Source organism: Canis aureus, chromosome 2 (genome assembly GCF_053574225.1).
Source record: "Canis aureus isolate CA01 chromosome 2, VMU_Caureus_v.1.0, whole genome shotgun sequence".
Lineage (NCBI taxonomy): Eukaryota > Metazoa > Chordata > Mammalia > Carnivora > Canidae > Canis > Canis aureus.
Genome location: NC_135612.1, coordinates 32547095 through 32569058, shown reverse-complemented (window position 1 = coordinate 32569058; position 21964 = coordinate 32547095). Strand labels below are relative to the sequence as shown.

General features: G+C 42.7%; 1 protein-coding gene across 2 annotated transcripts in view; it reads right to left on the bottom strand.

Annotated features, from left to right (window-relative positions):
• The window catches only part of CYFIP1 (cytoplasmic FMR1 interacting protein 1), a 101159-nt gene that overhangs the window by 67371 nt on the left and 11824 nt on the right, over positions 1-21964 (bottom strand). For both annotated transcript variants that reach the window (XM_077868133.1, XM_077868122.1), the window contains exons 2-12: positions 15834-15956; positions 15669-15758; positions 14389-14466; positions 14048-14149; positions 12954-13135; positions 10628-10724; positions 10393-10521; positions 8872-8976; positions 7472-7563; positions 4900-5017; positions 365-487 (exon numbers count right to left, since the gene is read on the bottom strand). In XM_077868133.1, coding sequence (XP_077724259.1) covers positions 365-487; positions 4900-5017; positions 7472-7563; positions 8872-8976; positions 10393-10521; positions 10628-10724; positions 12954-13135; positions 14048-14149; positions 14389-14466; positions 15669-15758; positions 15834-15956 — 1239 coding nt within the window. The remainder of the gene's footprint in view (positions 1-364; positions 488-4899; positions 5018-7471; positions 7564-8871; positions 8977-10392; positions 10522-10627; positions 10725-12953; positions 13136-14047; positions 14150-14388; positions 14467-15668; positions 15759-15833; positions 15957-21964) is intronic.

The window sequence follows — 21964 nt, the reverse complement described above, 5'->3', positions numbered from 1 at the left end:
AAAAGAAACCAATGGCTAGAACTCCACAGGGAAAACATTTTCAAAAGATAAGAATTAAAAATTATCATAATGGTACAAATTCTATCTATATGTTTTAAAAGATGAGGCCCTTTATTTGTAACAAACTTAAAAGAAATGTAATTTGAGCCATCTAAGAAACATTTAAATTGATACAGATTTTTATTTCTAGGGTCAAAGATTAAAAAAGCCAATTTGTTCTTGATCCAAAGTCCAAAGTTAATGCAGAAAAAAATATCATTTAGTCAATTTCTTGATAATTTTGGGAAGAAAAACACTTCTAACCAACTAGGGATAGGTGCTCTTTCAGACCTGCATTTCCTGTAAAAGCAAATAGAGTGCCTACCACTTCCATCACGTGAGCACTCCACTGTGACAGCAGCTGCAAGCCCTGGAGCGCCAGGTCAAAGAGCTTCCGGTACTCAGCGTCTGTCTTCTGAGCCTCCTGGCGGCCTGACCCTGTGACAACCTAGAGCACCACAGGAACATCAAGAGGTCAGTCTATATCTAGAAAAATCAGTTATGCATTCACCCCATGACCTAGCAAACCTGCTAGGAATCTCCAGGAAACGTACATTTGCAAAATTATGAAATGATGGGGGCATACGAGCCTTTACTTAAGCAACCAGCTGGGAACATCAGAGCCCTGACAATGGACATTCTGCAGCTCTCAAAGAAGAGAATGTCACTGCAGACTGTGCTAGAGGGGAGCTCTGGGATGGGGTTAAGAGAACTATGTACACAGTTATGCTTCTACTTAGCTAATAAAGGAAAACATGCGCATTATGTGCATTTGCTTATATCAAAAAATGAAAACTTATACTTAAGAATGGTTACCTAGGGCAGCCCGGGTGGCTCAGCAGTTTAGTGCCACCTTCAGCCCAGAGCCTGATCCTGGAGACCCAGGATCGAGTCCCACGTCAGGCTCCCTGCATGGAGCCTGCTTCTCCCTCTGCCTCTTTCTCTCTGTCTCTCATGAATGAATGAATAAATAAATAAACAAACATAAATAAGTAAATAAAATCAGTCTTGAGAAAAAAAAAAAAGAATGGTTGCCTAAAAGGCAGGAAGGCATAGGGTGGAAAGAAGGTGGGCTCCTTTGAAGGACACATACCTCCTTTTGTACATCTGACTTTGGAACCACATAAATATTTTATATAATTATGACATAAAAATTAAATTACAGGATAAAAGCAATCCCTAAAAGTCAAAAGCAAAATGAAACCATGAATTAAAAGTGTGTACTGAATTGGGTTCATGACTGCACAGAGGAACAATGTAGTACAGGTACCTGACAATAAGCTTTTTTGATTACAGTGTAAGTGCCTGGAATTAAGCTTTTGATTGCCGAGGCATCCATTTCAAAGACATCTAGAATACACACAGTCCCAGGTCTACAAGTAGATAAAGAGCCAGGTGGCCTCATCTATGAAGCTCCCATTTTAGAAAGCTCTGGATAACTTATCACTTGAGAGACCCCACTTTAGTACCCTAATTCCTGCTCTTATGTTTGAAATTTGTAAATAAAGAATAAACCCATGAAATCCTAGGAAGCCCACACTAGACCCCAGTAAAGGCAGAGTTCCAGATCCACACTTCCTCTCTACCTGTCACTTCACCATGTGGCTCGAGGGATGCCATGCGCCCTCTTAGAACTTGTGAGCAATAAGCCTCTTTTTCCCAGAGTTCCCAGATGGTTGTTGCTGAGAGTATCTTGCCAGCATAGTAGAAACCACAAGGGACTGTCCAGCCACAATATCGGTCCCCTATGGAAGCTGCCAAAAACAGCTGAGTCCTTCAGGCACCATTATCAATAGCCTGAGACCAACATAAAACAAACCACTTCAAGTGACTTTCAAAAACAATGATTTAAAAAAGAAAAAATGAAAGAAAAACAATGATTTGATCTCTATACCTAGAGGGAAAAAAAATCTAAGGGCAAAATTAACTTACAAAATAAATCTTAAAACAATTTTTAGTAATTATATTATCATAATATTGTACTGTTATATATTATAATATATAATTATACTGTTTCTAGTAATTATATTGTTATTAGCAGCACTGGTATTGCTATTTTAAGACTAAGTGTATACCAAGACATGCTGTAGTCATTAAGAACCAGCATTCTCAGCATTAAAGGGGAAAAAATAAAAAGATAAAAACTGAAGTAGACTGCCTTCAAATCAGGGGATCCCTGGGTGGCTCAGCTTTTTAGCACCTGCCTTGGGCTCAGGGCATGATCCTGGGGTCCTGGGATTGAGTCCTGTATCAGACTCCCTGCATGGAGCCTGCTTCTCCCTCTGACTATGTCTCTGCCTCTCTCTGTGCGTCTCTCATGAATAAATAAATAAAATCTTAAAAAAAAAAAAAAAAAAAAAAAAAGACTGCCTTCAAATCAGTACTCCAAAAAGTTTGTTACCTTAGATGATGCTAGAGAATCAATTATTTGAAAAACTGATACACATAGCAAAGGAATTCAGCTCTGACCTGTCTCCCCTGAAGGAATCACACTGCAAAGCAAGGCTCAGCTGTGAGGAGGAGTTGAAAAGGAATGAAAGGACTAGAAGACATCATGTGGCAGCCCTAATGAATTTATACATTTGGCAGTAGACAGCGGGTGTCCACACTCTAGAGAGAGACAGCCAGACACTTGAGCAGTCTGCAGCATGATCAACGAAGGGCCAGGGGAACTGAGAGGATGGAAGTGGAGTCTCTCATCAGGCCTCCAGACCTTTTTTTTTTTTTTTTTAATAAATATGTTTTTTATTGGTGTTCAATTTGTCAACATACAGAATAACAACACCCAGTGCTCATCCCGTCAAGTGCCCACCTCAGTGCCCGTCACTCAGTCACCCCCAACCCCCGCCCACCTCCCCTTCCACCACCCCTAGTTCGTTTCCCAGAGTTAGGAGTCTTTCATGTTCTGTCTCCCTTTCTGATATTTCCCACTTATTTTTTCTCCTTTCCCCTTTATTCCCTTTCACTATTTTTTATATTCCCCAAATGAATGAGACCATATAATTTTTGTCCTTCTCCGATTGACTTATTTCACTCAGCATAATACCCTCCAGTTCCATCCACGTCAAAGCAAATGGTGGGTATTTGTAGGCCTCCAGACCTAATAGGGGACAGTGGTCATGCCAAATGACACCACAGGGAGAAAGATGGACAAGGGACATCTTCAAAGAGACACACCAACCAACTATACTGTGTAAAACTTATTTGGATCCTGAGGCAAATCAACTTGGAAAAACAATTTGTGAGTCAACAGAGGAAATTGAACAATGACTTTGATATTAAGGAATTCTTGATTTTTTTAGGTGTAATAATGGTATTATAGTCATGTTTAAAAAGAGCCTTTATCTCTGTAAGACACAAGGGAACCCCAAAGGAGAGAGTGGTTGGAACCTCTGATTCATATACAGATCAGAAGCACATGGGTACAGAGCTGCTCTTAGGGTAAGGAAAATATTCCAATAATGGACTGTGGTGGTAGTTACACAATACAATGAATAAACTAAAAACCTTTGAATTATACATTTTAAATGTGTGAATGGTATGATATGTGGATTAAATCTCCATAAACCTGTTTATTTTTATTTTTATTTTTTTATGATAGTCACAGAGAGAGAGAGAGAGGCAGAGACATAGGCAGAGGGAGAAGCAGGCTCCACGCACCGGGAGCCCGACGTGGGATTCGATCCTGGGTCTCCAGGATCGCGCCCTGGGCCAAAGGCAGGCGCCAAACCGCTGCGCCACCCAGGGATCCCCATAAACCTGTTTAAAAATAAATGAGCAGGGCATGCAAAGATAGATCTCTTTTTTTTTCTTATTAAAACTATCATCTTGGGACACTTGGGTGGCTCAGTGGTTAAGCATCTGCCTTTGGCTCAAGGCATGATCCTGGAGTCCTGGGATTGAATCCCACAATGGGCTCCCTGCATGAAGCCTGCTTCTCCCTCTGCCTCTGTCTCTGCCTTTCTCTCTGTGTCTCTCATGAATATAAATAAAATCTTTAAAATAAAATAAAACTATCATCTTAATTATAAAGGTACTAGAGTAGACAGCAGAGGGAAACAGGCGCCACACATGCTGTTAAGTACACCTATTTTAAGGGTAGAAATCACCTTTGTATGTTGTCTGAGAGCATCTTGCACATTTGGTTTACAATTCTCTCAGCACAGCCCCTGCCTCTGTCTCTAATCTGTGGGTTGTGCTGGCAGCTGGGGAAGCAGTAGCTAGCACCTTGTCCCTGAGGAATGGGCCACCAGGGGTTGATGAGGGGTCGGCTGGGAGCCAGCATGTGCTCTGAGCCATCTGGGGTGTCTTCCAGTCATTCTGGTTACATGATGGCTCGTGTTTGCTGGGCAGAGGACATGGGAGCTCATCATTCTGCATCGGGTGGGGCCAACACACAGAGTTGTCCCTCCAAATGTCAATGATCCTTCTGGGAACCCAGAGGTACCAAAATCTCAAAAACCAGACTTGTGTATGCAGACTCAAGTCCCCAGGTCCCTCTAAGACTGTGCATAGCACCCATACCACCGACCTTACTCCCTGCCTGCTCAGATGTGAGAAATGACATCCCCACAGGTCCTCTGCACTCAGACCTCCCCATCCTGTCCATCCCATACACTGGAGGGGCTAGCCTGGAACTATGCATTGCAGGTAGGGAGAATGTGACCAGCCCAAACAAAAACACAGAAAACCCAGCTGCCAAGTTGGAAGGATTTAAAAAGACCCACAGCTGAGGAAACAGTACTTCTTCCTACCCTCAACTCCAGGCTCTCCTCTGGACACCCAGGACATAAACTCCCACCTAGCCCATGGTTTCTGGCCTTAGGTACCAGCACCGGCAGGCATAGAAGGCTCACTTACCTCACTATTGCTGTAGCGTGCAAGCTCTGAAATGAAGCGCATGTGATCCTCCCGAATCTGGATCATCTGTTCACAGATGTTATACTGTGGGCTGCTGCTGGATGATGTGCACATCCATCTGGCAGGAAAGGGGAAATGTGTTACCGGAAGGGGTGGCCTGCATAAGACTTAGGCATCACAATGTTGGGGGGCTGGGGACACGTGTACAGTAGGCACACAGGATGGACCACTGGTCCTGCATGCTGATGAGGAGATAAGAGGCTTGGAGAGAACATGAATTCTCTGCAAATAAATAGCCAGGCCAGCCCCATCCACCTGAATCAGGGTCACTGTCCTACCTTCTCATATATGTGTCTTGGAAAAGGAGTGGTAATTTCTGCTTAACCGGCCAACTACCTTCAAAAAAGCTGAGAGTTGCTACTGGAATAGGATACTGCATCACCCTTGCAAGGGCCCCTTAACACATACTGCAGATTTGATAGGAACTAATATTTCTTTATTATTCACATGTTATATTAGAAAACAAGTCAGCCAAAGACCCAGAAACAACAGTTATCCTTACTGGGAGTTGGAAATGGACATTGTTTTCAATGACAGGTTAGACAGTGCTGTCATAACTATTTACTTGCACAACGCATCATTTCAGCAGCAAACATACAGTCAATTTAGTGGGAAAGAAGTTTATTAACAATTCAATCTGCTGGAGCTCTCAAACAGAAAGCATGGGCCTTGGGGCTCTGACCTCTGCTCCCTCACACTCAGCACTGACACCCTCGCCATGTTTTTAACAAGCGGGTCCTCTTTGCTTTGAGGGGAATGAATGCAGGTTACCACTTTTCAAACTAATGGATACACTGTCTGAAGCAGCGTCCCTTTCTTACCTTTTGATTCCTCTGTAGGATGATGCAAGGATTATGTTGGCCATCATCCAAAGTAGGCCCCCTGAGTCTGCAATGAGTACCTGTCGCCTAGAGCCTACACTGGATTCCACCCTCAGGATACCTGTGTCCTCTGCAGGCCCTAAAGAGTGTGTCCACCTCAGGTGAAGCCCTAGAGCCCAGAACCTGACTGCTGACACCACACTCCCTGGCCCCCCATCTGGATCCAAATGCTGATGTAGGGCTGCTGGGCAGGGCCCTCAAAGCTGATGGCTACATGCTCAAGCAAGTCCCAAGGTGGCTATTAAACACAGCTATTACCACCAATTAAATGCTATTGACTTACAATAAATCATATCAAAAACACAGAAGTAAGTATGCAAAACTCATTGTTTCCTGATTCTCTTACTGGTTTTACCATGACCTATCACCTAGAGTTCATTTGTGTTTGTTAGGGTAGAAACACCGTAGAATGGCATGCTACTAATGGTCACATCCTTAGCTTCAGGTCCATCATGGTGAGAGGACTTACACCATGGAAATGAGCACTGCTTCAAATCAGAGCCTGAACTGGTGCTAAAGTAGAAACCGGTTCCAGTTTAATGAATGTAACTTAGAGGAGAATGAGAAGTCACCTAACTGGATAGCATATCAAATTTAATGGGAGATTTATTATGAAATAAGCTAGCACAGAGCTCAGTAAACTACAGCACAGGCCAAATACAACCTGTGTTTGTATCGCCCTAGCATCATACAAGATGGTACGTCTAAAAAAACAAAACCACAACAACAGAAAAGAATATATGACAGATACCTCAAGTGACCTACCAAGTCTTAAAGTGTTCACAATTCAGCATTAAAAAAACAACAACAACAAAAAACTGGCGACCCTTAGTAAGCAGACTGGAGGTAATTGCATTTTTCAAAATTATGGCTAAACTGCAACTGGAAGCTGGCAACAGGTACAAGTGTTTGGCAAGGATCAACCAAAGCATCCTGCAAGACCCAACTGGCTATGTGGAATCCAAAAAAAGAGTATGGTGTGTTTTTTATCATCTGTAATTGCGAGCTATGGATCCTTTAGCCAGTTGCTGGCCAACTTTCTCCCCAAAGGTCCAAGACAGTAAATACTTCAGAATTTGTGGGCTATACTGTCTCTGTCACACAATCATTGTCTTCTTCAAAAATAAGAAAAGGAAAAACAACAACAAAAAAAACCTTTAAAAATGGAAAGACCATTCAAAGCTACCAAGATCTTACAGAAACAGCCCTGGGCTGGATTTGGCACTCAGGTATGTTAGTTGTACATCCTCTGTAATGTAAATGCAAATATCCCCTTCCCCAGCAGGGCTAGTCTTTAAGCATTCCGGCACACCACTTGTTTAAGCTGGTACATTCTCAGCCACTTCTATTCAATAGAACTCTCTGAGATGATGGAAAAGTTCTGTACTTGTGCTGTCCAACACAGTAGCCACTACTGAACATTTGAAATGTGAATGTTCTAACCATTTTAACTGTATTTTTAAAGTGAATTTAAATGTAAGCAGTCACAAGTGACAAGGCCTACTGTATGGGGCATTTGGTTCCAGATGGTTAAAAATGTCAAAGGCGTTCTCTCTAGATAGATAAGTGTTATAAAACCACAATGAGAACATTGCAGAATGTTCCAACTGGACAGCTCACTGTCATCCTACCGAGATTTATTTTCCTCATAGTGGGCGCTGGTCTTGATGTATCTTGCCAGTTCTATTTGCATGTCCCCGAATAGTGGAACCACCTGGAGCTGCTATATTCAAAGAACAAAAAAAAAAATAAGGCCATTATGTGTCTTCAGTCACCAAACATAGTCACAAGAATGAGTAATGCTTTAAAAAAAAAAATGAGTAATGCTGGTAATTACTATGGGCTGAATACTATCTCTGTAAATCATTTACTAGAAAAAAAAACTAAGCAATTTACACAATCACGTTAAGAAGGACAAAACACAATTTAAGAACCAATGTTCATAAAACCAATTCAAATATTAAAATTAACCTACCTTGTTGCTAGATCTGTCATAAAAAAACAATTTTCATTTCCATATGCTAGTAACAAAATGAAAATCTAAAGAGAAACAATTTGCAATAGCATCAAAAGAACTAAAAATATGAACAAATCCAAAATATGGTAAAGACCTCTAAACAAAAATACTATCAAAAATTCTAGAGAAAGTTTTGAAGTTCTAAGAGAATGGAGAACTATATCCATAGATCATAGATTGGTCATACATTGGAATGCTTAGTATTTATTTCTAAACTGATCTATAAATTCAATGGAATCCCAAACAAATTCCAAGAAGAAAAATGGTTTACGGGTAGTGAGTACGTGTGCATACGGAAATCAGCAAGCCAATTTATTTTGAATGGTAAAGGCATGACACCCAAGACAATCTGAAGAACATAACTTGAAAGCCTCCTGATAAAGCAGATCTGTTCTATTGGAAAGCTATAGCAACAAAGACAGGGTGGCCCTGAGCAGGAATGGAGACCAGCGGAGCGGGACAGAGAACTTACGACAGAGTCACACCCTTACAGACACCTGTTTTATGACGGAGGCAACATTGCAATGCGAATCAGCATACCCATGTGAGAAATTGTGAGGCTGTATCTAACACTGAATATATATGCCTATGGCCCCCAATCTTAGCCCTGGGCATATACATGTTCAATAAAAACCTGCATAGATCAAAGCAGCATTGCTCGTACCAGCCAAACTCAGAAATGACCTCATGCCATGTCACAACAGAATGGGTAAGTTGAGATCTAATCATAAAATGGATACCACAATGGAAACTTAAGGACAACAGATGCAGGATCTCCCAGGGATGAATCTAACAAATGAGTGAAAGCAGCCAGATGCAAAAGATCCCGTCACACAAAGGTTCAAACCCAGGCAAAGCTGAGGCAGAACAGGAAGGAGACTAGTGGCCTTTGCAGATGGAAGCCAGTGCTTTCCCCCTTTCCCACTGCCTATGCCCACATTTCCAGATGTGGGTCACAGAGGCTTACCTCCCCAAATTCAAACTGATACACTTAACCTAAAAAACGTAACTCACCTTGAAGTACTTATCAATTTTGGATAAGTTTATTCTTTTCTTGGCATCAAGTTTATAGATGTTGCTGACACTCCCATCCATCAAGTATAGGCCAAACCCCATGACCTGAAAATCACAAAATGGCACATAAAACTCAGAACTGCAAGTTTAGTTACCCAAAAGCTCTTCTATTGCTATAGTTCATAAATTAAAATGATAGTTTGTTCTTCTTTCAAAAAGCACTTTTGTTTTTATTTATTTATGTATTTTTTTTTAAGATTTTATTTATTTATTCATAGAGACAGAGAGAGAGGCAGAGACACAGGCAGAGGGAGAAGCAGGCATCATACAGAGAGCCTGATGTGGGACTCGATCCGGGGTCTCCAGGATCAGCCCCGGGCTGCAGGCAGCGCTAAACCGCTGCGCCACCAGGGCTGCCCATTTATGTATTTTTTAAAGCTTTTATTTATTTATTCATTAGAGACACACACACAGAGAGAGAGAGAGAGAGAAGCGGAGAAACAGGCAGAGAGAGAAGCAGGCTCCATGCAGGGAGTCTGATGTGGGACTCGATCCCGAGACTCCAGGATCATGCCCTGGGCCAAATGCAGGCACTAAACCGCTGAACCACCCAGGGATCTGTTGAACCACCCAGGGATCTGCTGAACCACCCAGGGATCCCAAAAAGCAAAAAGCACTTTTAAAAGTTCCTTATAAATAAATAGATATCCTTTCATATGAAGTTATTCTTCTATGTGTGTCATTTCTTGTGGCTATTTTAATGTCTTCCCCAGGCACAAACACCATCTCTACCTCTCGTCAAGCAAATGCAACACTAAATGTGGATTTCCATAAGCATCCATGGCCAGGGGCTCCTGCCCCAGATGGCACACATAGAGTATTTCCACCATCACAAAGAGGTCCACTACAGCGTCCTCCAGCACCAACTCGCCCATGGTGCTCTCCTGCAGGAAGAGATCTTGGGACTGGGCCCACTCTTACAGGGAAGGCTTTGGGCTGACTGGACACCTAGCACAAGGTTCTTCAAGGCTATCCTCCCCAAAGGTGGAAAGCAAAGCTAATGCAGTGGCAGAACTGCCTTCTCCTCCCTCTTCCCAGTAAGAAATATCACTGACCTCCCCAATATGGTGAATGGTCATGTTCTTGACCAAGAAAAGTCTACCATAATCATGAAGACGCCATATTCTTAATTCCTAGGAATCACATCCTGAACAATTGGAATCTGATGTATCCTCTGCTGCAAGAAGCTGATGCTAAGAGAAGCCCCCACCCCAGACCTCCTCACCCATAAGCATGCCTTCCCGGGGGAGGCATATGATCCCAACTGGCACTGAGGTCAAGCCTGAGACAGTCATACGAATGTGTTGAGAGCCGCTAGTGCACGGAGGATACTGTGTATAAACACATGCGCACACACACAGTGGCAAGCATGAGAATAAGAAAAGGCTACCAAAAAGATTGTAGTCAAAACACAGCCTCTTCTCTCCACAGTTACGCAAGCAGCCATGCCCACACACGTACTTTGAGAAGCATGTGTTTCTCACTGGGTGTCAGGTACATCCTATTCTCGTAGTAATCCACACACAGATTCACGATGTCGGCGAGGAGCTCTTCATAGCCAGAAATCACTTCAAGCTGCTGCTGCAGAGACTAAAACACAGAATGCGAGATCCATGCCATAGACTGTTCCTGGCTTCCTGGCTGTGGCCCCAGTCATGCACCCCATCAGCTAGAGCAGCAAGAGTGCAAGCCTTACTTGTGTGATTTTGTTGTGGTTGGCCAGGAACATGGACAGATTCTGTGATTCCTGGATGGACTGTGGATCTGCCATTTTCCGTAGAAACTGAGCGGCTCTTTGAAAGCAAAAAAAAAGAGTTAATCAATGTGCTTAATGATTTTAAAAAGAAAAAAAAAAAAAGCATAAAATAATCCAGATTATTTATCTGGCTACAGTTAAATGTAAAAATGTGGGCCTTAGAAGCTGGTTATAATTTCAGCCTCCTCGAGCTTCTCTACCCTGGACTCCAGGTCACTCTTGTCCCAGCCTGGACAGTTCACCACCCCACTGTCCACAGCTGAAAGATTTCCTCAGATGTGGCAGTGCCAACATAGGCCTTCTTGCCAGGTACCTAATAACACTGGTTTCTCCCCATAGCGACCTGTTTCCAAGTCTGAGAAAGACTGCCTCCCCTTTTGACTCCCAGAATATGGTAAGGGAGATGGTCAGCACCATCCAGTGTCTCTGCCAAGAATCACCTAGGCTACCACACCTCCCACAAGTCAGGCGCCACACCCAGTTTTTGTGCCAATGGTCAGAGACAGAATCCCGATTTCCTCCACTAATAGGCTAGTTGATCTTGGATTAACCCCCTGCACTCTCCTGAAGCTCACTTATCACACCTGTAACAAACAACAACTGTCCATCTGTCTACCCACAAAGCAGGTGTGAGGAGAGAGGGAACAGCACACACAGAATTATCTGTACACTTAGGTACAATAAGACTGTAAGGTACACGCTGAGTGTCTGAGTCTTGCAAAGCAATGTAAACATGGGTGTGAGCTTCCTGCATGTCTAGGGCAGCCCCCCCCCCAAAAAAAAAGTTTCGTGGAAACTGTCCACATAAGGACCTGTCTGCTACCTAAAAACTTGGGGGTTTTATTGAAGAAAAATTCTCATGGTAAAGACTGATATCCTATACCAACAGTCATTTCCTCTGTGCCTCCTTAGAAATAAACCCCAAATTTCCATGCTACAGCAATGTGCCTCATCTCCATGTGACTAATGGTTGAGCCATGAGATACAACAAAAAATACTGCAAGGAACTTGGAAGTTCACTTATAAAAAGTAGTATGACCCCTTCTATTCTCCTTCCTCCCTGTTGACTGGAATGAAGAAATGATCGCTGGAGTTCAAGCAACCATCCTGGACCATGAGATAACACATGAAGACAGCAGAGCAGCCAGCCAGCAGGACCCCTGGGGTGTGAACACTGTGGAATCCCCTCATCAGTTGTGAGGCTTCAACTCTAGGTGATCTAGTCCAACTCCCACTGCTAACTCATCCTAAATCTCAGTTTGGCACCACATCCCATGTAGATTTTATTTTAAAGACATGGCAAAAGTTATATGATTTCAGATACAATAAAGCGACAGCTAACAGTATAATAGTATAACCCCTTCTGAGTATAAATGCCAGCCTATTCTGATGCAAAGGAAAACCTCATAAAATTTAATTTCACAGCCAAGAGTCCTTATCTAGCAGAACAAACAAAAGTCAGCATCTCATTCCTGCTAATCATGCATTGAACAGTATCAAGCACAGACTTTTTCTTTTTTTTTAAAGCACATACTTTATAAAGAAAAGCCTATTAGAAGATAGTTGGCTTTGTTCTGACTGATCACCCTCCATCTTCCTGCCAACTGCCCCTCACTATTTTCTAGAAGCAGACTATCATGCCACACCTACCTTTTCCAATTCTCTTCTCCGTAAGTTCTCTCCTGTCTCCCAGGAGAAGAGCTAGTCTCAGGGAGCTGGAACCTCAGTGTGATCCTATGACAGTCTACAGACCAGCTCTGCCCACTGCTGTGATGGTGTGTACCTTCTAGGAATGTGTAACCAGGAAATGACATGAACAGGTGTTGCCCTCAGGCTGCAAACCTGCCTGTGCCCTCAGGAAGATGCCTACTGAGCCAAAAGCCTTGCAGTGCCCCTAACCCTCTATAAAAGGGACTGGTCTTATGTACTTCTGTCTTCCCACATGTGCTGAGCACCCACGCTCCTCAACAAATGTTTGAGGATAATTAGATCCCACTCTAGCTTCATGAAACCACAATGTACACATGCCTATGAGGACGCACCTTGATGCATTGCCATACTCATAATCTGCCAGCTACCCTTACGCACCTAGGAGTGTGTATTCAAACAGTCCTGAGCCTGTCAAATAACTGTTACCAAACAGTGACATTATTTCAGCACATATGGGATGCATACCTACCATGTGCAGAGCATGCAGCTAATCAGGAACCACCCTGTCTGCGGGGGCACTCTCTGCAAGGACCTACAGGGAAAGGTCAAAGCTCACCTCTTATAAGCCGAGTGGTCATTTTTCACACTGCACTTCATGTTCTTAAGCTCATCTAGCACAGCAAACATGTTAATGAACTTCCCCAGCGTGATCAAGTAGGCTTCAGACACGAAGTCCTTCCTTCTTTCCGCATGGCATAGGCGCCTCACCTCCCCACAGAAACGCTCAATGGCATTTCTCTAAGCAGAGGAAGAAAAGGCAAAAAAGGCTGCTGTCAGTGAAGGGCCAACTCCATGCCCAGCTTCAAGCACAGTGGCTGGACTCACTGTCACTCCTTGACGAAATACCCACCCAAATGAGTGGACATTTACAGCTCAGGTAAAGAGATTTGTTGTTATAAAACAAATGTTATTTGTTACAAAAGTAATTTCCACATACTTTTGTTGTGTAACAATCATCATTAACTTTCCACTTTACCAACTACATCCCTAAAATAAAAGAATTTTGTTGATTATTCAAGCAAAGTTACTGAGAAAAACCTCCAACAGAAGGTCTACAAACAGATGTTTTAGCATTCAGAGATGAAAAGGAAGGGGTGTGCAGAGAAATGTTTCCTCTTGACAACCTTGAAGATAAAGCAAACACTCATCTCCTAATAAGTTCTATCTTCTCACCTTTGCTAAAGGGATCTATAGTAAGAACCCTACATGTTCAAAGTAGATCTTTAAAAAGCCAGCAAGTCCACCTCCTGTGGCAACTCCATGTAAACAATGGGTCAGAGTAGCCAAGGCAGGGCAAGAACCCCCAAGTGACAGGAGGGAGTGAGAAGAAGAAAACACCTGAAAAACTAGATGCGTCACAAGTATAAATTGGCAGAAAGACAAACATTTGGAACTGACAGAAAGCAGTCTTCATGAAGGAAATACAAATTCACTCTCAGAGACAAGAGTAGTGAAACACAGAAGAGGTATTTATTCTGAAAGGGCCAGTAAAGCTGTAGACTGACAAAGGATTTGTTCTCTTTTGTCTCAGAAGTTGTTATGGCTGCTTTCGTTCACATGCACTTTGTTCAGAAGTCATGGTGATATGTCAAAGTGGGCCAGATTCCTACTCATCTGCATTAAAGTCCTAGGATTATTTCACTGTTTTACCTGGAAGTACATAAAATTCATCAGTTTTGTGACCTCAGGCTCCAGGACCTCGACGGTTTTCTCATAAATTTCCACTCTATTAGGTTGCTCATTACATTTCACCTAGGAATAAACAAGTATGACATAAAGAGGCTTCAACTTAGCTAGAAGTGAGAGGGAAGGTCATTGTTAGGTCATTGCAGTCCCAGCCTGCTGTGGCGTGGGATGTGGGAGGGAGGGTAGGCTGGTGGAGTAGGGGTGTGGTTAGGCTGAGATGTGGGGGGAGAAGGGTAAGAGCACTGTCTGACTATGGTAGGGGCATGGTCAGCAAGAATGGGTGCGCCTGGCTGGGGTGGGGACACCTGTGGGATGGCCCGAGAGCAGCTCCTCCAGGTGTACAGCATGACCGCGTACTCTTGGCCTTCTTCCAGCATTTCATTCTGTAAGGGTACACAGGGCAAATCAGCAAGCAGGAAAACAATCATAAAAACGGAGATGCCTTGTTGCTAAAATCCAGAGGCAATCCTGACTCTCACTCTGAGGTACAGACAAGTACCAGGACCTGTATGCCACGAGGCAGCTGCTAAGAAGTTGGTGATGCTGCAGTGTAGCACTGTGGCCATAATGACCTCCGGAAACACCCCCATGGCTTCTGTGGGCTGGAGAGGAGCCAACACAAACCTTGGCACCTGCCACAGCCGCTATTCCTCAACTCCGCTCTATCCAAAACAACCAGCTGGCAGTGCAGATCTGAAGTTGAGCACAGATGCCAGCATAGTGCAGATGTGCACAGGGTCAAGGCCTTACCACCAGGCTACAGAGAGCCTCTGGGCTCCTAAGACTGAGGCAGCTCCATCATCCCTAGTGTGTAGGAGGAAAAGCTACAAGTATTTCTGTAGCACTTAAAATCCAGAGAACAGTATCCATGCAAAGAGGACTGCCATAATTTTTTAACTGCTGTAGTGTTTACTCTTTTCACATTGTTTCCTTTGGTAAAAATGGTAAAAAGCGCAGAGATGTTCTAAAAATGTCAACTACAATTTCATTATGTTCTTAAGATGCTTTAAAATGTTTACAACTTTTGATCTAGTAACTTCACTTATACAAATCTAGCCAATGGGAATAATGATGTGTTTGGAAAGATATTCATTATTGTATTTTTTATGACAAAGAAAAAAGGGAAACTAAACATGCAAAAATAATGAAATTGTGGAAATTACAAAATGGAATAGATAGCTATTAAATATTACTTTAGCTGGCACATTTTGACATATGTCATATGAAAAGTTCATGAAATCATTAAAATACGTAATAGCAACACAATTCATTCATGCAATCTGAATCACAGTTGCGTATATAACTGCATGCATGAGTACAGGTATAAATGATAAGAGAGAATGGACTCCCTCAAAATGCTGACAGAAGCTTCCTTGCTCAATTTCTTGCTTCAATTTTCAGAAAGAACATGTATCGTTTTTATAATAAAGAAAACAAAGTCTTCTCTAAAAACATAAGGCATCTTCATCCACTTTCTTCTCTTTTTCCTTAGTATATATCATACTAAGATAACACCAAAAAGTGTATATTTGCCATCACTAGTAGTATTCCCCCAAGGAAAACAAAAACATGCAGAAGGAATTACCATGCTAGAATGAACAGTCGCTTGTTCAATATATCTTGCAATACCAGTAACAAATGCATTTCTGTCTTCAAAGTTAGTGTTGAAATTTGGCTGAAAGGAAGAGAAAAACCATCATGTGGAGGTCAGCACTGCAGGCAGTACAACCCACTGCTGCCCAGCACAAACCTGGTAGAGGAGTGAGGATGGTGGGGGCTCGATGCAGGGCTGCTGGTCAGGCAGAGGCAGCTCTTCCAAGAGGTCCACATTGGATAGTGCATCCTCCAGTGTCACCTGGGCCGCCATCTTGGCCTAGAACAAAACACAGCACAAACCTGCACTGTGAGGAAGGGTGGAGATACTGACAATCATTCCAAGGTGGGGAAATCAGACCCCCACTTGCCTGATCCCTCTCTTGAGCAATGGGGATGGCTGACGTGGTCATGACCAATCCCTTGGGTCTGTTGTCTCTCTTAGGACTTGCTGGCAAAGAAGTCATGATGTAGCCTCTCCTGGCCTCCAGTTGTGTCACAGTGGCACATGAACCACCACACATACCTTTGCTTCCTGTCACCCTTCCCACCTTGGAGCCATCATCCCTACTGGGCTCTCTGGGAGGGTCTGACAACCTGCTCACTGGGCCAGAGGAGGGAATGTCCTCTTCAACACCACTGCCCCAACCACTTCAACACCTGTCTGCCCCAACCACTTCAACACCTGAGCCAGCACAGCCTCCAACCTCCAAGGGGGCAAGAGTGCTTCCCTGCAGATGGACATTTCCCAAGTGGTTCTTCTATGCAAAGCAACACACTAAGGAATAGAGATGGAGAAGGTCAGAGCCCTTCTTCCTCCAGCAACTGCCTGTAGGGACTACTAAGGTGGGGGCCAAGGGTCAACATGAAAGAGGGAGGGGACTGTTAGCACAGGACTGACAGCACAAACTCCAAGGCCAGTGCAAGAAAGCACAAAAAGGGGGTGGATGTCATCTAAACACATCTGTGGCAGCTCCAGGGGAGAGGAAACAGCACATTCCAAGCCTGCCTCCTTCAGAATGCTGCTCCGACCCTGGATGGGATACAGGGAGTAGCAGCTCCATCCTCAGACACAATACACCAAGCAGCCCTGACTCTGGACACGCGGAGCAGCTACATGCATTGTGAAAAGGAAAGAGCAGCAGGCAGGCTGGTGAGAACACTAAATGGAAGAAGCCCTCAGTTGCTCCTCCCAATACTGGGCGCCAGACAAGGTGTCAGTGTAGAAGTGCGTGGTGAGGAGAGTTACTAAACCCCCAGCTACTGGCTGGAAAACCAAAAAGGGAACCCCAGAGCACCGGAAAGCCCCAGGGACAGTATGGAGAGGAAGAATCTCAGAAGAATGAGATTATAAAGTTGCTAATGAACTCTGGGCCCACCCCTAAGCTGTAAGTGCATGAATCTGATCCTCTCACACTCCAATCCCTGAGATCACAGCCAGCTCCCAGATGGCCACAGGTGGCACACACAGGACAGACCCAAATGGCACTCTAGAGGCTCTGAGAACAGAACTGACATTGAATCACACCCCAGAGAAGGAGGTGTCAGAACCACAACCTACATTGAACCAGGTGGTTTGCCTGCTAAAATAAAAAAAAAAAAAAAAAAAAAAAAAAACAATAGCATTCTCCTAGGACTTCAGACCTAGAGTTCCATTTCATAATATCCAAAATGTTCAGCTGCAGGCCAAACTACCTAGCACACAAAGAAAAGATGATTAACAGATACCGACAATGAAAAAACCCAGATATTACCATAGATATTACAATTATGTAACAGAATTTAAAGCAATGATTATAAAAATGTTCTAATAAACAATAACAACACTCCCAAACTGAAAGAAAAAATAAAAAACCAGGGAAGAAAAGATACCACATAAAGAACCAAATGAAAATACTAGAAATTTTAAAGCTAAAAAATACTATACAAAAACTCCCTACACAAGCTCAAGAGCAAAGGAAAGAAAAATTCAAAGGAACTTGAAGACAATAATAAAAATTCTCCAATCCGGACAACAGAAAAAAGGTTGGAAAAAAAATGAGGAGCCTCCGAGGATCTTTGGGACAAGAGAAATGGTCTAATATTTGTGTCATGAGAGTGGAAGGGATGCAGAAACTGGGTGAAAACAATGGCCAAAAACCTCCCACATTTGGCAGATCATTCATGTATGAATTCAAGAAGCTTAATGGATTCCAAACAGGATAAACCTAAAGAAATCCACACCAGGCACATCATAGTCAAACTGTTATAAACTAAAGCAAAGAAAAAAAAAATTGAATGACTAAGTCACAGGAACACAAGACACAGAATAAGGAATACAGTTAATGATATTGTAATAGTGATACATCAGGACAGATGGTAGCTATACTTATAGTGAATACAGCATAATCTATAAACTTGTTTATGCAAGTTTACAGCAATACAAATTATTGCTGAACTTGTTATCACTGTATGCCAGTATAACACTGTGTCAACTAAAATTCTTTTTAAAAATTAACTGGTGAAACACAAAAAGAAAAGAATGTGTTAGAAACAGAGAAAAAGTGCCTTATTATCTACAGAACAATTTGAATGCCTGTGGATTTCTCCTCAGAAACCAAGGAGACTTGAGGAAGTAGAATGACACTTTTTAAGTCTGAGAGAAAAAGAAGTGTCAACAGAGAATCCTACATCAAGTGAAATACCCTTCAGGAATGAAGGTAAAATAAGAATTCTCAGATGAGGGACACCTGGGTAGCTGAGTCAGTTAAGTGTCCACCTTCATCCCAAGTCATGATCTCAGGGTCCTGGGATCAAGTCCCATATCGGGCTCCCTGCTCAGAGGGGAGCCTGCTTCTCCCTCTGCCTGCCACTCTCCCTGCTTGGTGCTCTCTTTCTCTTTCTCTCTCTCTGACAACGAAAAAAAAAATCTCAGATGAAGGAAAATAAAGAGGATTCATAAACAACAGGCAAATCAAAGTTCTTCAATAAAAGGGAAGTACTACAAGAAGGAAACTTGGGACACGAAGAATAAAGCAAAAAGCAATCCAAAGGTTAAACAGTGAGCAAAAAGACTAGATTATTTCCTTCACAGCTCACAGCTCTAATAAATGAAACTATGAAAAGCAATATAACTATGAAAAGATCACATATAATAAATTTAGAATGCTAAAAATGTCAAACAATCTAACAAAGGCAGGAAAAGGAAGCAGAGTAATGAAAAAATAGGGATCCTCTTTCTGCTATTTTAGGACACAATGAGAAGTTGGTGTCTGCAACCTGAAAACGGTTCCTCTGATTCTGTGACCAATTCCAACTTGTGACTTTTTTTCCCACACCACCAAGGAATTCTTGGACACCAGCTGGGTGTTCTATAGTTCAGCTCAATTCTGACACTATCTACCTGCAGATAGCATCAGATCCCACATGTCAAAGACTCAGTCCTACAAGACAAACCCCCCTCCACCTCAGACGCCAATCAAAATTCCAGGTTGTCAACTGTGCTTCTGACCAACCAGCCATAAATCAGAGGTTACCGTGACCCCCTCCTTGGATTCAATTAATTTGCCAGAATGGCTCACAGAACTCAGGAAAATGTTGTACTTTCTAGATTACCAGTTTATTATAAAGGATATATAACTCAGGGAAGAGAGGCATAGGGCTAGTTATATGGGGAAAGGGTGCCAAGCTTCTATGCCCTCTCTGAGTGCTCCACACTCTTTCCAAATATTTCATCAATCCAGAAATTCTCTGAACCCTGTCCTTATGGATTGCCCCACATGAGCATGACTGATTAAATCACTGGCCATTGGCAAAGGATTTAACTTCCAGGTCAGGGAGGTGGGATGCCAAGTTCCAACCCTCTAATCCCATGCTAGGTCTCCTGATAATCAGTGCCCTTCTTAAGGGGCTTTCCAAAAGTCACTTCATTACCATAAACTCAGGGATGGTTGAAAGAGGTTTGTTATGAATATCAGTATCTTCCTTATCACTTAAGAATTTGTAGGAGTTTTAGGAGCTCTGTCAGAAACAGATAAAGATCAAATATATAAAAATCAGAATATTACAGACCCTCACCAGACATGACTATGCTGGGACCCTAACAGCTTGATCTTGGACTACTAAGCCTCCAGAACTATGGGAAATAAATTTCTACTGTTTACAAGCAAAAAAACAAAACAAAACAAAACACAAAAAACCACACACACAAAGTGTGCGTGATATCCAAACATATCAGTAATTACATTGATCATCAACAGTCTAAACAGGGGTGCCTGTGTGTCTCAGTGGGATCAGTCTCACTCAGCAGGATCTCCTCCTCCGCTCACTTTAAAAAGAAAGGAAAGGACGGAAGGAAGGAATGGGGGGAGAGGGAGAGAGGAAAGAAAAGAAAGAAAAGAAAAGAAAAGAAAAGAAAAGAAAAGAAAAGAAAAGAAAAGAAGAAAAGAAAAGAAAAGAAAAGAAAAGAAAAGAAAAGAAAAGAAAAGAAAAGAAAAGAAAAGAAAGGAAAGGAAAGGAAAGGAAAGGAAAGGAAAGGAAAGGAAAGGAAAGGAAGGGAAAGGAAAAGAAAAGAAAACAAAACAAAACATTTTTAAAAAGTCTAAACACACTAATTAAAAGTCAGAGATTGTCAGAAAGGATGAAAAAATCCTGACTCAACTATACGCCAGTTACAAGAAACTCACCTCAAATATAACAACATAAGTTGAAAGTAAGAGGGAAAAAGACAAACCATGCAAGCACCAGGCCAAAGGAAGCTGGAACAGCTGTGTGAATAGTAAACTTCAGAGCAAGAAGACTACCAGGAATAACAAGGTGCACCACATACTGACAGAGGGAGACAGAACAATGATCAACATGGATGCATCTGACAAGAGACAGCTTCAGATGACACCAGGCCAACACTGACAGGAGACAGGCCACTGACAGGCCAACACTGAAAGGAAAAGTAAATCCACAAGTGCACTGGTGACAGTGACATTTCTGTCCTTGACAGGAAATCAGCCAGAACATGGAACAAAGACAGTGGGACCTAATGGGCCTAACTGGCATTCACACAAAACTCCTCTCAACAACAGATCTGTTTTGTGTGTTTCTAACTATAAATTTAAAATGTAGCAGATAATTTTTCAAAATAGCTGGTCCTTTTGTAAACAAGGAAGATGGCCTTTTAAAAACTTCCATCATCAACTTCCTTCTATCATCAGGACTTCTTGTTCCACATACTCATGAAAGAAGCAGCCCAGGACAGCGAAGCACAGAAAAGCAGGGGCTTGGTCCTCACCCTGGCCACTGCTCTGCAGTGTGGGGAGTCCCAGCGACGTCTTCTGAAGCACGAGATGGCCAGACAACATGCATTCTACAGATCCAGCTCTGAGTCCCACACTAGGCCTTTGCATGGCCAGAACCCACGCCGTGCGACATGCCACAAGAGGCCTGGGGGCTCCTGCAGCCCTTGCATGCCCCACAACATTCATGCAACTGGCCATTAAGGAAATGGTCAGGCTAACTGCCCATGTGACCAGGCACCTTGGCCTCCTGCCCACACCACGCTTCTTCCTCCCTACCTCTGCCCAAGAGAGGCCAAGATCACCCTCAATGGGGGAAGAGGTGGTGCAGGAGGCTCGCACAGGGTCCGTGACACACTTAAGTCACATCCAGGGAAAAATATAAATGCTCAACTTAAATCAGTAAAGACACTTTCCTCATATAAAAATATCAATATTTGTGTGATACACACAATGAGATATTATTAATCAGAAAGGAAATAAGGAAGGAAATTTTCACCCATGCTATAACACAGATGAACCTTGAGGACATTACGCTGAGTGAAATCAGTTACAAAAGGACAAATAATGTATGATTCCACTTATGTTGGGTACCTAGAGTAGTCAAAGTCATAGAGAGAAATAGAATGGGGTTGTCAGGAGTTTGAAGGAGGTGGAAATGGGAGTTAGTGTTTAATAGGTAAAAAGTTCCTGTCTGGGAAGATGGGAAAAGTTCTAGAGAGGACAATGGTGATGGCTGCACAACAGTGTGAATGAATGCACTCAATGTTGCTGAACGGCACAATTAAAAAATGGTCAAAATGGTAAATCTGATGTTAAAATTTAAAAAAATCAGAAAAAAATAGCAGTGTTTACTGTACATAAATCAGAAAATATGGACAAGGGAAAAATCCATAATCCCCCTCATCCCTCACAGAAAGATGTTATGATACAAGCTGTTTTGTATGCTGCTTTTTTCTTCCAACTTTCATAAAAAAGTTCACAGTGTTGGGACGTCTGGGTGGCTCAGTGGTTGAGCGTC